This window comes from Leptinotarsa decemlineata, unplaced genomic scaffold (genome assembly GCF_025532065.1).
Source record: "Leptinotarsa decemlineata unplaced genomic scaffold, Ldec_3_MD MMD2_tig00026330_RagTag_RagTag, whole genome shotgun sequence".
Classification (NCBI taxonomy): Eukaryota; Metazoa; Arthropoda; class Insecta; order Coleoptera; family Chrysomelidae; genus Leptinotarsa; species Leptinotarsa decemlineata.
In genome coordinates this window covers 8,986,580-9,000,274 of record NW_027412690.1, presented here as the reverse complement: position 1 = coordinate 9,000,274, position 13,695 = coordinate 8,986,580, and the positions used below count along the sequence as shown (strand labels likewise).

General features: G+C 35.6%; 1 protein-coding gene across 4 annotated transcripts in view; it reads right to left on the bottom strand.

The window, feature by feature from the left end:
- The window catches only part of Syp (synaptotagmin binding cytoplasmic RNA interacting protein), a 113,375-nt gene that overhangs the window by 51,295 nt on the left and 48,385 nt on the right, over positions 1-13,695 (bottom strand). Inside the window, exon 1 of one of the 4 annotated variants that reach the window (XM_074182864.1) lies at positions 5,019-5,170. The exons of 1 other annotated variant lie outside the window; for it this stretch is intronic. In XM_074182864.1, coding sequence (XP_074038965.1) covers positions 5,019-5,025 — 7 coding nt within the window. In that variant the 5' untranslated portion in view covers positions 5,026-5,170. Of the gene's footprint in view, positions 1-2,285; positions 2,445-4,582; positions 4,847-5,018; positions 5,171-13,695 lie in introns of those variants that run through there. 2 more of the 4 variants (XM_074182866.1, XM_074182865.1) reach the window with 2 other exon arrangements.

Here is a 13,695-nt window from a genome sequence, read left to right as displayed (position 1 = left end):
AAATTAGGTGTTAAATACTGTTTGAGAATTGTTCACTAGATCCAAGGGCCACATTACAATGTTCTGGTGTTATGCTATGGTGTTATCTACAGTTCCACATGTCCATCTATTCAACAGTCGCAAAATATTATTAATGTGCCGATATTTTCTAGTACGAAAAATGAGTCGAAGACAGCAATTTTTCAAGTTTTTGAATCGTTTTTTATCCACAGAGTAGAGGCAAGGACAATATATTACATCACGATAATTCAATTGAGATATATTCGATTGTTATGGTAGATAATTTAGAGAAACGCGAAAATAATGACTTCTTACTCAGTTCATCAGTATATTGTCAATAAAATTATATTTGACATGCATTAGGAAAGAACGGTTTTTGCTTTCTACTTCTACATTTTTCCCTATTCAGTTTGTATTCCAAACATTCGTAATGGAATCGAATCAGATATCATTCATAGGATTCCTACACACTATAATAAATGAAAGAAGTACAATTTCACACATATCTAACAGATAAATGTTTCCATAATAGGTACCTTAAAGATCATATCGAAAATTTTAACAAAGTGGCATCGTAGTGTTACATTATGGTTACATCTTGCCGAAGAATATCGTACATCTCAGCATGAAGCCTAGCATTTATGGCTACGATTTAATAAAATCTTCGCCAGAAACAATTCAGGATTCAATTTAAATTGAATGATAATGATTTTTTATCGGAGTTTCAATGTGTAACTTCACTTTGAAAGACATGATTAAATAACTAATATATAATTGAGAGGAAAATATAACAATTTTTTACTAGCTCATTATTGCTTATTCGAATATCCGCCAAGTATCTAATTTTGTTCTTTCCTCAATATTCATATTAAATGAATTATATAACGTTACCACCAGTTTTCCACCGATCAGTCGAAACCATAGATGTTGGTGCTACAGTTCAGAAGGTGGGTTTTTTTTCATAAAATGTTCAACTCTTCAAGAGTCTTTTCCAAATTTTTAGTATCTGCAACATGTTTAGAGATACTCGCAAAAAACTAAAACCACATTTTCTGTTCAACCAACTTTAAACTGTTTGTTAACGCAAAACGGCTCAAACCGTATATCACTATGTGTGGAATAACCAATCAAAGTAACACCTCATAAATATTTATGAAGGCGGAATTGAATTATGTTTCAATATAAAATCGATTCTTCAACGGTATCTATACAGCAAAAGAGCTTGTGTCAAGATTAAACCCCTGTGGTAGACAGAAAAAAATATTCAACGATATTTATTTCAGTTCCACCTGTGAAACTTGAGAGCCTATTCATTTCTTTTAGGTATCTGGAAAACATTACAATCCTCATGGGCTTATTGCGTTTTTCCTGCCACATTTTCATGGCCCTCATTCCAATAAACTTTTTCCTTGTTGTACATCATTTGAATTCATTATTATCAATGTAAAAAAGCTACTTACTTTATAAATGAAAATCGTAACCGTTCATTTCAAAAGAACTAAGAGCCAATGACTGTAGTGTACTTGTAATTTGAAATAATCTACTTTTGCCATAGCCTGTACATAACCTGCGAATTTGATACACATTAAATTTTCAATCGCTTCAGTTTATTGATTAATTTCCAGAAATAATAAAACCCAATTCACATCACGAATAATCAATCAGCAGCATCCAAGTACCGAATAAAAGAAAATTAAAAAAAAAAGAACAAGTGATGTGCAAACAGGTTAACGTTAACCCTCCCGCGAGCATAGTCAAGTGCATCATGTTTATCTATTTTCATATTATAGATAGGTACGTGCAAACAACAATAGAAAACAAAACTTTTTATAGGGTTAGCAACCCCGACCTTCCAAACACACCCCCACCACCAAAACATTGTGCGGGGCATGGTGCGCCAAAAAAAACGCGTCCCACCGGAGGCATTCCTCTGACGAAAACAAAAAATATTCGCTATAACGATGCCGAAAAGAGCGCGGAACGACCATTCGATTCTCCCGCGTTTTAGCGAAAATGCGCATGCGTCTCAACAAAACAACCTGATAACCGGCTTTTCAGAAAGAAAATAGACAAGTGTAACGAGAAATCTACTGATTTTCAGTATATTCGCAACTACAGAAAACAATTTTTTGCAAAGTGTCAGTAGTATTTCAAAATAATATACAACTGCGTCTAACAAAAGCCAATCGAAAACAATCGAGTTCGCGAAGAATTTCGCAACGGATGTGCTGTTAGTTCGCCCCGCAGAGATACTAGATTAGCAACATAATTTTGATGACGCTTACCCAATCAAAATTAACTAGATATATATACACGAAATGTACACACAACACCTAAAATTAATAACAAGTTTATAAAATATAAAATGGCGGCCGCCGACTGTAATGGCCAACGTCAACGTGACGGGCAGGGTCCGGGGTTCACTATCCGACGCGCAAGGGCTTACCTCGAATCGTTGCGCACTTTCCAAATCGACGTTGCCATGTTTCTAGTCGGTAAGAGTCGCGAAATTGAATGATATTGCAGAATTACCTTGAGGTAGGCGATATTTAGCCATAACAACGTTAGAATTCTTCAAATTACAAAATACGCTCTGATTTCATGATTCAAAACTTTTTTTTTACAAAAGAATTCATTTAGAAAACACCACTCATAATAATTCATTAGGTCTAGTGTCAACGGAACTATTGGATATATTAGACTTGTTGTATCCATAACCTTCATATACCCGTAGCTAGAAACTTTCGTTAAATATCAAGTGAGGTCTATATGGATTTCGCATTAATCGTTTCTGACATTCATTCTTAATGTTCTGATTATTTTTACTTCTATAGAATCCAGTAACACTTCTGGTGTCTTATCAATAATGGGAAAATATTGTTCGTTCCTCGAATTTATGTGTAAAAGTTACTTAAGTTTCAAATAATTGTCTTATTCTTATCTAGTTTTTTATTATGAACATTTGAAACACTTTCCAACGAATTGATTCTTTACCCATAAACTGCGATCGTTAGTGATTCAACAAATTGATGGATGTAGCCGTAATACGTGGTATGAGATAATTTGAAACATGAGAAATGAAACTTTCGTTGTTTTTTTTACCATTTTTATTTGTAACGTAACGTTTTTGCAGTTTCATCCTACAAGGAAATTTACAAACTCTATCGCTGAGTTTATTGTATTAGTTTCAAAAAGGTATCGTAAGTGCTAAAAAAACATAGTAACGAGTTATTTTTCATCTGCCGGCTCATCTCCATTACCACTAACTTGCAAAAAGTCAGGTACTTCGACCTCATATCTACTAGCCACTAGCCCAAATAACTATTTTGTAATAGTTTGTGTCTAATAACGCCAAAAACTCACTATAACTCGTAATAACGAAGAGATTTTTTTTGTAAATTTCCGAAACTTTTCGTAATAAATTAGGAATATATGTATGAAAGAAAGTGCAATAATATATATGATATAGGTAGGTGACAGGATTAGTTTGCAAGGTTACGTCTCTAAATTTGCAGTTTGAAACACCAAAATTAAAATCTATGAAAGGGTGGATTATAGTAGGTATAGTATTCCCCACATAAAATTCAAACTTCAAAAGTCATATCAATAACTGTTTTCTCGAAATGTTCGCAAAATAAAACTTAAATTACGGGATTTCCATTTCGAAATCAATCAACACTAAAATAAGGCTGAGAATTGTTTATCCCGATCTGCTATGAACCAATCGTAAATGCGAACCTGTTTTTTTTTCCATCAATTTCACTAGCCGCCAACAAAAGACATTCAGCCATACAGGTATCACAACACATACAATCTCTCGTCAGAGATCCCTCAAAAACGTAAAGCCCAATACTGTTTGTACCTTAAATTAGAAGAAAAAATGCATGGGGATTCACATCGACCTGCAAACTTTCAAAGAGATATCCGGAGTTAATGTACGTTTTAAAGTTTAAGAATCCAAGAATAATGATTTCCATTTTTCTAATATCTGACGAAATACATGTATTGTGATCACGACTGAATTTGTTATGACAGAGGCCACTAAAATGAGAAAAACTAGATTGAAAAAAGTTATTGTCCCCAAATCGGCAACTTTTTTTTTCATTTAAACATTGAGAATCATGCTTTACCGAAAATAAATATAGATACCGCTAAAAAATCATAAATCGACTAGAAACACCCTGACACAAAAATTTCGTTTTATAGTTTCCTAACAAAATGCTTTTGCGTGGCAATCTGGCAACACCTTTACAATTTTTATAGTTTGTATTGGCAATGCACCGGTCGAATTCAACCGATCTGTTGCCGACTAATCGATTGCAATCCGAGCCAAACTAAGTTGATCGTTCAAAAAAAATACCCAACGTACCTATGAATATAATTCACCGTGATTAGAAAGTGTGCGAATATATTTCAGGCGCGGAATTCTTGAACCGACTCATTACGCGCCAAAAAAATGTACGTTACGAAAACACTATTCAACAGACGCCGGTGACAAGATAACTGAAATGGCGCGACATACTCAACCGTTTTGCAATAATCGCAACAAGATCAACAGAAATTATCATAAACAAAAACTTACCAATAGGTTAACAGTTAAGAATCCTCAATTTTATCACACTTGAACAAACACAACAAACATCATTTGTATATCAATAAACACTGTTCAACAATTCAAAAAAAAAACACGATAATCAATTTAACATCAAAAGAAAAATAGTTCAAAACACAAACTTAAATTTAGTTCCAAACGATAAGTGCGTAACAAGAAAATATAACGATTTTGTATAAATTTTAGGTGTAGTACCGACTCCCGCGGTTTCAAATGCAGTGTGCACTCTGTAGATTCCGTTGTTTTGCAACCAGTCTGGACGGCGGGTTTAGCTTGCATTTAGATTGCGCGTCGGACGCTTGCGCAAATTCATTCGAACCAGTCTGGCATCCGAGATATTTACCAACGACTACGAAATTCCTTCTACAATATTCATTTCGCACATACGCGAATAATATTTACTTACCTACCATTCATCGCGGAGTTCGAATCACTTATTACTTTTACCGTTACGTCCGCTCTCTGGAGCAATCACCACAGATATTGCGAATAGTATGTTCTGTTTCAAGGTCAAATCCACTCCTAAATCATGAAAAGTCAATTTAAAATGTTTCACGCCATCAACCGACCTCGAATCTTCATTGTTGTTGTCTGGATATTGACTTTGCAAATTTGTTATTTAGATCGACACAATGTGTACCTACCTGCAAAAAAAGAGGGGGACCATACCTATCTCTATATATACAACTAGGTACCTACATCAACCTAAATGAATGTTCATTCACATATTCTTTATATAAAAGTATTATTTTCTTTTTTATACATTTTCTTTACAAAATTATTTCACAAAAAATCCGTATGCGCGTCCTGGACATGCCACTTTTTATTTTTAGATAAACATCTTTTACAATTTGAATCGATTTTTTTTTTATAACTTGAATTTTCGTTATGGAATCGGCCAATAACTTGATGAAAATCCATAACGTATTCAAGAAACACTTCGTCAGATTTTCACTAAATAGTTTTACAAAAATGCAACATATGTTTCGCTATATCTACAACAGCTTCTTCAGGCATACCTATACTAGTTAGTATAGTTAGTAGTTAATTAGTACAGTTAGTACAGCGCTTCCTATCTTTAAACTGAAATAAAACAAAGTGTGTTTGAGATATCATCGAAACTTTTTATTCGTTTGAAAGACGGCTTCAGTGGGTAGAGCACATCCGAAACGTACAATTTTCCATTGCTTGCGTTCAGCCTATTCTCAAAAAAGGAAAGAAAGCTCTTCCAAATAACTATATAGACCAGTCACTTCGCTATCAGTGATATCAAAAATCATGGAGAAAGCCGTAAACCACCATATCCTTAAATATTTAGAAGGCGTCAACATCTTGAGCAATCATCACTATGGCTTTCAAAAACAAAGATCAACAAGCGACCTTCTATCGTATGTCACCCATATTTGGAATAATGCAATCGAGAAACATGGAGAGTCAAGAGCTGTTGCAATTTGCTGGCCAAACTTCGAAGCTATGGCTTGTCGAATCATTTTTGTTTATGACTCTCCAGCTACCTGAAAAAGCGTTCCCTACAATTGACCGTCGATGGATATCTCTCAAATAATTTCACCATCAACACTGGTGTTTCCCGTGACCCATATTGTCTCCAACCCTTTTTTTTATTATATATCAACGACTTATTAAAAAAAACAAGAATCCAATATATTGCTTTGCTGATGACACCACACTTGTCTTGTCATTACATTTGGATTCCAAGATATCGGCTGCGGATGCCCATCTTCACCAACAGCAGGAGGTTGAATATCTTAGTGAGGATCTAGAAGTAATTTCGAATTGAGATGAAATTAAACAAGCTCAATTCAATGTCACAAAAACCCAGGCATCGGTTTTCTCCAAAAAGATAAATGTCTGCCAACCGGATATAATAATGTCAGGTCAGACAATTCCGCTTTCTGCTTCGATGGGGGTTAAAATGGACACCAATATGTCTTGGCACAATCATGTCGCTGGAATTGCAAAGGCTACTTCTCAAAAGCTTGTTCAAAAGTGCAAAAGCACTGTTCCGAACCAGAAAACTGGTCACACCTTAGCAACTGCAATTTTTCTCTTCTTAAGAATTAAATACCCTCCAAGGAACTGTATAGTCTCTGGGTACCCTGGAGAGGAGTTGGACAATATAATACTTTTTTCAGTATAACCAACCACTTTGTGAGCAGACCATTGCTTCACATCAGAATATCTCATTTAAGATTTTCACATTTTTCTCCCTATCTTTCGTACTCAGCATGTTAACAAATCATTTAATTATAGTGTCTTCAGTGCTACTCCTACCTTTGCCAAATAATGCACCAGAATTATCATCGCTTCAGAAAATTGCAGCCATTCACAATATGCCGATCAAAACATTTGAGGAATCTTCCAATTAACAACAGTTCAAAGCCTTCTGAATCATACCTATGTAATTCATAATCGGTCAATGATGTGGATTTACTCGTCGACATATCATGGCGAGAACAATAATTTATTTATTCAATTCCTCTCTTAAAACAATCTGGTTTAGCTCGCGACATGATCACATTGATCACCTAACAGGTTTTTTTTGCTCCATATTTCCCTCAGGAAGAACTCTGATTTATAGGTTGTTTCTCAGAGGCAGTTCGAGATTTCGTTTGTCAGTATGTTATATCATGGCAAAATCAATAATTTCATTATTAAATTCCTCTTAAAACGATATAGTTTCAGTCCTGACATGATAACACTGATCTATTATTTTGTTCAAAAGGACTGATCCATAATTCCCATTGGAACAAATATTGAAAGAAGCCTGACTCATAGCTTGTTTCTCAGCGGCAATTTGAGATTTCGTTTGTCAGTATGTCATACTATTTTATATCATGCCGAAATTAATGACTTCTTCATTAAATCACTCTCTTAAAAAGATCTGGTTTTGATCCTGACATGACGACATTGATCACTCAACAGATATATCTACAATTCTATCCGAAATGACTACTACATAATTCCCTCAGAAATAAATATTCAACTCAGGGTCAGTTTGTCATACTATCATATCATGGCCAATTTAAAGATATCTTCATTCAATTCTTCTTTTAAAACAATCTAGTTTCAGGTCCTAGCATGATGACATTGATCACCTAACAGATATTTCTATGATTTTGTCCAAAATGATTGCTGCATAATTCTCTCAGAAATTAATATTCAACTGAATTATATCTTCATTCTCAGGGGCAGTTTGAGATTTCATTTGTCAGTATGTCATGCTATTCATGTGCCTCATTATTATTCGTTTCCAAAGAAACTGTCTGTGAAAATGTCGAGTACATCAAGTATTTCAACACCACATTTCAATGGTCAACTTTGCTGTTTTACCGAAAAGAGTTTGTAACAATCCAAATCAATTCATCGTGTGCAAACTATTTATAACAGTTTGAATCGATTCAACTGGAACTGACCTATCAAATCCAAAGTCTACACGATACGGACTGGTTTCATCGTAATCAGATTTCGTAATATCGATTGCCAGATAATTTTCCCCTCATGGATAACAACTCCAGACAGCCAATCCTTTCTAATACTTCAACTATCTAGCTACCGCTCCTAAAACATTAAAGCAATCGGTCAAAGCGCATGGTACAGACCAATTTGTATCGGGTCATCGCAGTTTCCCACGATATCTGCGTGGTCATTTGTCCGGTGGTGGACAGGAGAAGATAAAAAAGGTGTTGATTTAAATTTCGCAAGTAGAAATGGTATCGAATTGCAAATGTGCCTGCCTGTTTGCGTGTATTTATTCCTTCCATTCGGTAGCCCGGTCTGTAGATATACCTACACTCTGTTCCCGCCACATATACGCTATATGGTAAACAGGTTAAACGAGATCCCTGCCCCGATGGCCGTAACACATAAAAACGCAAATTCAAAGGGGCGGAGGCGGTTAAAAATCTCGTCGCAAACGGGTTTCATTCTGCGACTACGTCTTCAGCAGGACCGGATTTGAATCGTCACATGAGGTGTTGTTTGGTAGGTATCTACTTGTTGCTCATTCACTCCTTGATGCAATAAAACTCTTATTTATGATATTGTCGAATAAATTGGCAGCAACAAGATCATGTGCCACAATGATCTGCAGTTCAACTTCTATATAATCCAATATGTAGTGTAGTAGTGCATATCTCAGTATATGATGATCATTGAAATAGTAGCATCTTGTTTTTTTGGTATTTTTTGAAACAGTGGGTTATAAATATTATATGATTTCACATACTTATAATGGTATGTGATGTAATCAACCGATAGTTGCTGAAAATCCAGAACACATTCAAGAAACACTAAATTGTCAGATTTTCGCAACTGACTTTATAATTAATGCTCACTGAAGTTTAATTTATCCATCGCTTTCTCTCCCAATTATGGATACCTGATTTTCTTAGATCTCGATATCCAACCATTCTTTGGAGGTTAATCTCCATTGTTTTTCTTTTCTTCAACGTCTAAACCACACACCAATCTACCTATACATTGTTTGATACGCTTTTGGTCATCTGTATCTGTATCTGTAGAGTAGGAAGGGTGAGTGTAAGCCCACAGCACTTAGGGCACATGTGACCCATTGTACATCCTCCCGAGGAGTTGTCCTCCTAGGTCATCGTCCATCCTGTCCTTTCCAGGAAGGTGGACAGGTCACTGAGAAACATCTCCTTTATATCGGCAGGTGTAGACCAAGACTCGCCGAACACACACTCTCTTATTGACGATAACTCCGGGCACTCGCATAGGGCATGCTTGACATTCTCATCTTCCTGTTCACACATCCTGCATAGAGGTGTGTCCACTAGCCCCATATTATGAAGGTGTTTCCTTAGTTGACAGTGGCCAGTCAGAAATCCTACTGGTTAACCAAGATTTTTCCTAGTCATCGCCAGATACTTCTTCGGCGCCAGCTTCCCAGGGTGCTCAAGGTGATCCTGACAAGATTGCATTTGCTTTGACTCCATCCCATTTATTTAGGATTGAGCATGGGTGTAACATTTGGCTAGTTCCGCAATTGTCGAAGTCATCAGGCCGTAGGTGCCACTGTGTCCTATAATTCTTAGTCCAGCCGCTTCCTTGGCTAAAGAGTCGGCAATGCGATTACCTTTACTCATGTCGTGCCCTTTTACCCACCTCAGGATAATGTTTATCTACCGAGGCTTTGGCTAAATCTTGGTGACACTCTGGTACTAGCCCTGAGGTTAGACATTGTCTGTTCAAGGCTAATAGGGCTTGTCTACTGTCAGTGCAGATTGTTATGTTTTTGCCAGAAATTCCTTTCCTGGTTATTTATTTTGTGGCGATTGAGATACCAGCCAGTTCTGTTTGGAGCTTTTGGTCATACTTTCTATGACTTTCCTGTATGTTATCCGTCTCAAATGCCACTTTGAAATTCAATTCCAGGAGTACCTTTTCCAGGATTTTAATTTCATCTATCTCTTATCAATATCCATAAAAGACATATGTTTCCATTTCCCTTAGATATGATCTGAACTCTTTCTCTATTTCATGAGTTTCTTGGAAAATTACACTTCGATACTCAAAATGCTCTTGAACTTGAATTTAGAATTATTTATATTTTTCTATCTTCCTTTCAGTATCCCTTTCGATAATTCTTTCTTTAATTTCTAGACACTTTTTCATTTTCATGTTTATTAATATTATATAGGTCATTAATATTTTTGTTACATTCGAAAGATTGAAAAAAAAAGAGACTCAAATTATAAATTTGAATACGCAACTATCTCTAGTTTTTTGTAATGAATTTGTAACCAAACCTGACAAAAGTCCTTCTCATGTAACTAAAACTCGGTAACATTCTTTCTTCTAGAAATATGATCATTCGCTGTTTTCTTCACGTCTTGTTATAGTGCTGTGCTTCATGAAGTTGTATTTTTCGATGCTGTATATTCAGCAAACTATTTTCTCAAGATTCTTTACAGAATATTTCTTCAATTAGTGAATTATAGTCTGTTCACTATGACAGTGTGTGTGTTCCCATCATTCTAAATCGTTCTAGTATCAACTCATCGCAGATTCACGTCTGTCAATGCTGTTTCCAGAACGTGTGAAATAACGCACGTCAAATTTATCTTCAACTATAACCAGGAGATTTCGGATCCGTCCCTGCCTCGAGCCATTTATCGAAGATGAAGAGAACGAAGAAGAGATAGAAAAGGACGGAGTACTTGGCATGGGCTTGCCAGCTGGACTCGCAAATTCCCCCGCTCATGCCTCTCCTCTCGTCTGTCCACGACTTGCACTTGCCAAATGTAATGGTGAGGTGCGAGACAAAGGACAGTTCGCGCACCATTGGCGTGCGAAGGGAAAATTAGTACACATTGGAGGTGATCAACAAAGGCGCTCACACCAGACGTGAAAGACTGGACTGTTTTATTAACGTTACGTGGTTCGGTTGACAAGATTTATTCATTTAAATAATTTTTGGCATATTTATGGATAGTTGCGATTCGAAGAAAATATTTCTTTGGTTTTTTTTTCTAGCATTTTAATTCTTGCCATGCCTGTTAAAATAGTCGAATGTTTTTGACAACCTACTTCTGAGACACTTCTCGAAATTTGGAATTCACATGATGGACAACCGAAACTAACACTCCAGCTCGTTTCCAGCTGATCCCATTATTCGAACGAATAACTCCTTTCCATAAAATCATTACAAAATATGGCTTGAGTCATTCCACACGATTGTTACAAAATTTTCCCAAACTTTCAGCAGTAAAATAACCCATTTTTTTGTTTCAGATCCAATTCTCTACTAATATAAATCTGGGTGGAAAATCTACCCCACAGTCCTTTTTGAAAATAAACAGTCAGTAAAAACTGCAACAACTTCAATTCACGCAGTAATAAAGAATAGACTTTTTCCAAAAGGAATTGTCATAATTTTCAGGGATTTCCGGGTTTTTTCTTTTACAGCTATTTGCAAGAAATAATATAAGACAGCAAAAAATCAATTCTCCTTGAGATTAGCGTGCGTTATTTTTTTTTACCTCAACTTTCAGTTTTTTTCTATATTTTCAAAACTTGACAAACTGCATCATATTCAACGTATCATTCTTCAATTCCATTTGATCTTATCTTGCCTGATCTCACTATAACTTTGCTCATATAATATTCTTTTATATACATCTTCCATTTTATCGTGTATCATCAAACTCCATTTCTCACACATTTCATCTTTATCTTCGATGATATTTTCGTCGATTCTAACTCCTCAGTTTTTGTTTTAATTTTTCATCCGATATGTTCATTGGGACCTTTAAAGAACAATTATCATGCAAAACGGTTTGAAACTAGATAAAAAACAGAAAAAGCACATCATTTTCTGCTGGATTCGAACCAACGAAAATTGGGAAAATAGATACAATTTCAGTTAGATATTTGCCAGGTGTTAATTATTTCACAGGTATATTGAATGTATGAATCTGCTTCTACTATTGAATAACCAGAATAATCTCCTTGCAATGACAAAAACTACCTGAATATTTCCGTGGCGCAAATTTCAAGACAGAAAATTCCTTGACGGACAAGACAACATTTCTCTTCAGTTAACATATTACAATATGGCCAAGTACTATAAACTAACAGGGAACAATTGATGAAAACAAAAACCGGACTATAGGCCGCGGTCGAATTGAACCTGAAGTAACAAACGTTTCGTCTGCTACTGCGGCAGACATCATCAGTGATTTATGCGTTGAGTTCGAGATACAACTTTCCTCTTCGCAACGACCGACTGTTGTTGCTAAGACTTCGAGATATATAACTGCATATGTGGAAGCATATGTTCCTTTAACAGGAAACAACTGATTTTCTGCGAAAGTAGCCTAAAACATGATTCACTAGAGTCCGGAATATTCAAATATTTACTCCGCATGCTTCACAAAACACAGACTCCACAAAGTTGGGTGTGCAAAAATCGTTTTTTGTTCTGAACACTTCCAAATCCTCATTTGTCTTCTTCACCAGTTTCTTGAGTGTTTCCTAGAACGGTTTTCCAAATCCTCTGTTTTTATTTTTTTCAGCATTCAATGTCAATGTTCTTTTTATCAAGCAATCACTTTTTGTCCGTCCTTGTTGTGCTAAATAGTAGTAGCATCACCCATTTGTGCTAAGCCGCATACAGATGTCCAAGATGAAAAAGGTCCCTTAAATTGAACTGCCAGAAAAAGAAAAAATGTTAATATTGATAACAAATAATTTTTCAAAGTGTCATAATTATTTATTTATAAACACGGGCAAGCCCAATTCGGATATAAGTAGTACAGTACTATGTAGTACTTGATACAATACAGTGGATTAAAAATAAGTTACAACTCCGAAGTAAGATAGCAAATAAATTATTAAGAAAAAATTAAAATGTATAACAAAATGAACTAATATAATTCTTACAGGCAAGTAACACTAGACACAATACAACAACACAAGCAGAGAGTATTAGATGGTTAAGTGAAGAATATGGTTTTTTTAACGGGATACTGATATATTAAAGATTTGAAGGTTGTTTAAAGAGTTAGCCACTTTAAGAGTTCTGGGAATAAAGCCGTTATATGAATAATTGAATCAGTGAAAAGAAACGTAAAACGTTTGCACCTGCCTAGTTGAACGATTGGGGATATTTAAAGATATTTTGGAGAGAAGCTCGGGACTGATACTAAGTCCGTTGATAATTTTGAATAGAAGTATAAAATCTCTATGTTTTCTGCGAGTCTCAGTAGAAGGTATGTTCAAAATGCATTCCAATGCAGTATAGTCATAGTATACACGCATCTTGAAGGCAATATATCGCAGGAAATTGTGCTGTACGGCCTCGAGTTTCTTTTTTTGTGTAACGTAGTGAGGGGATCAAACTGTGGAACAATAATCGAGATGAGATCTAACCAGGGAAAAGTAAAGAGATTTAATAGCAGTGATATTGGTGAAATCACGAGTGGTTCTCTTTATAAAGCCAAGCATCTTCATAGATTTTTTAATTACAGGGTAAATGTGTGATTTATAGCTAAGTGTGGAATCTAGGATCACACCTAGATCTTTGGTTTCAGTAGCAGAAT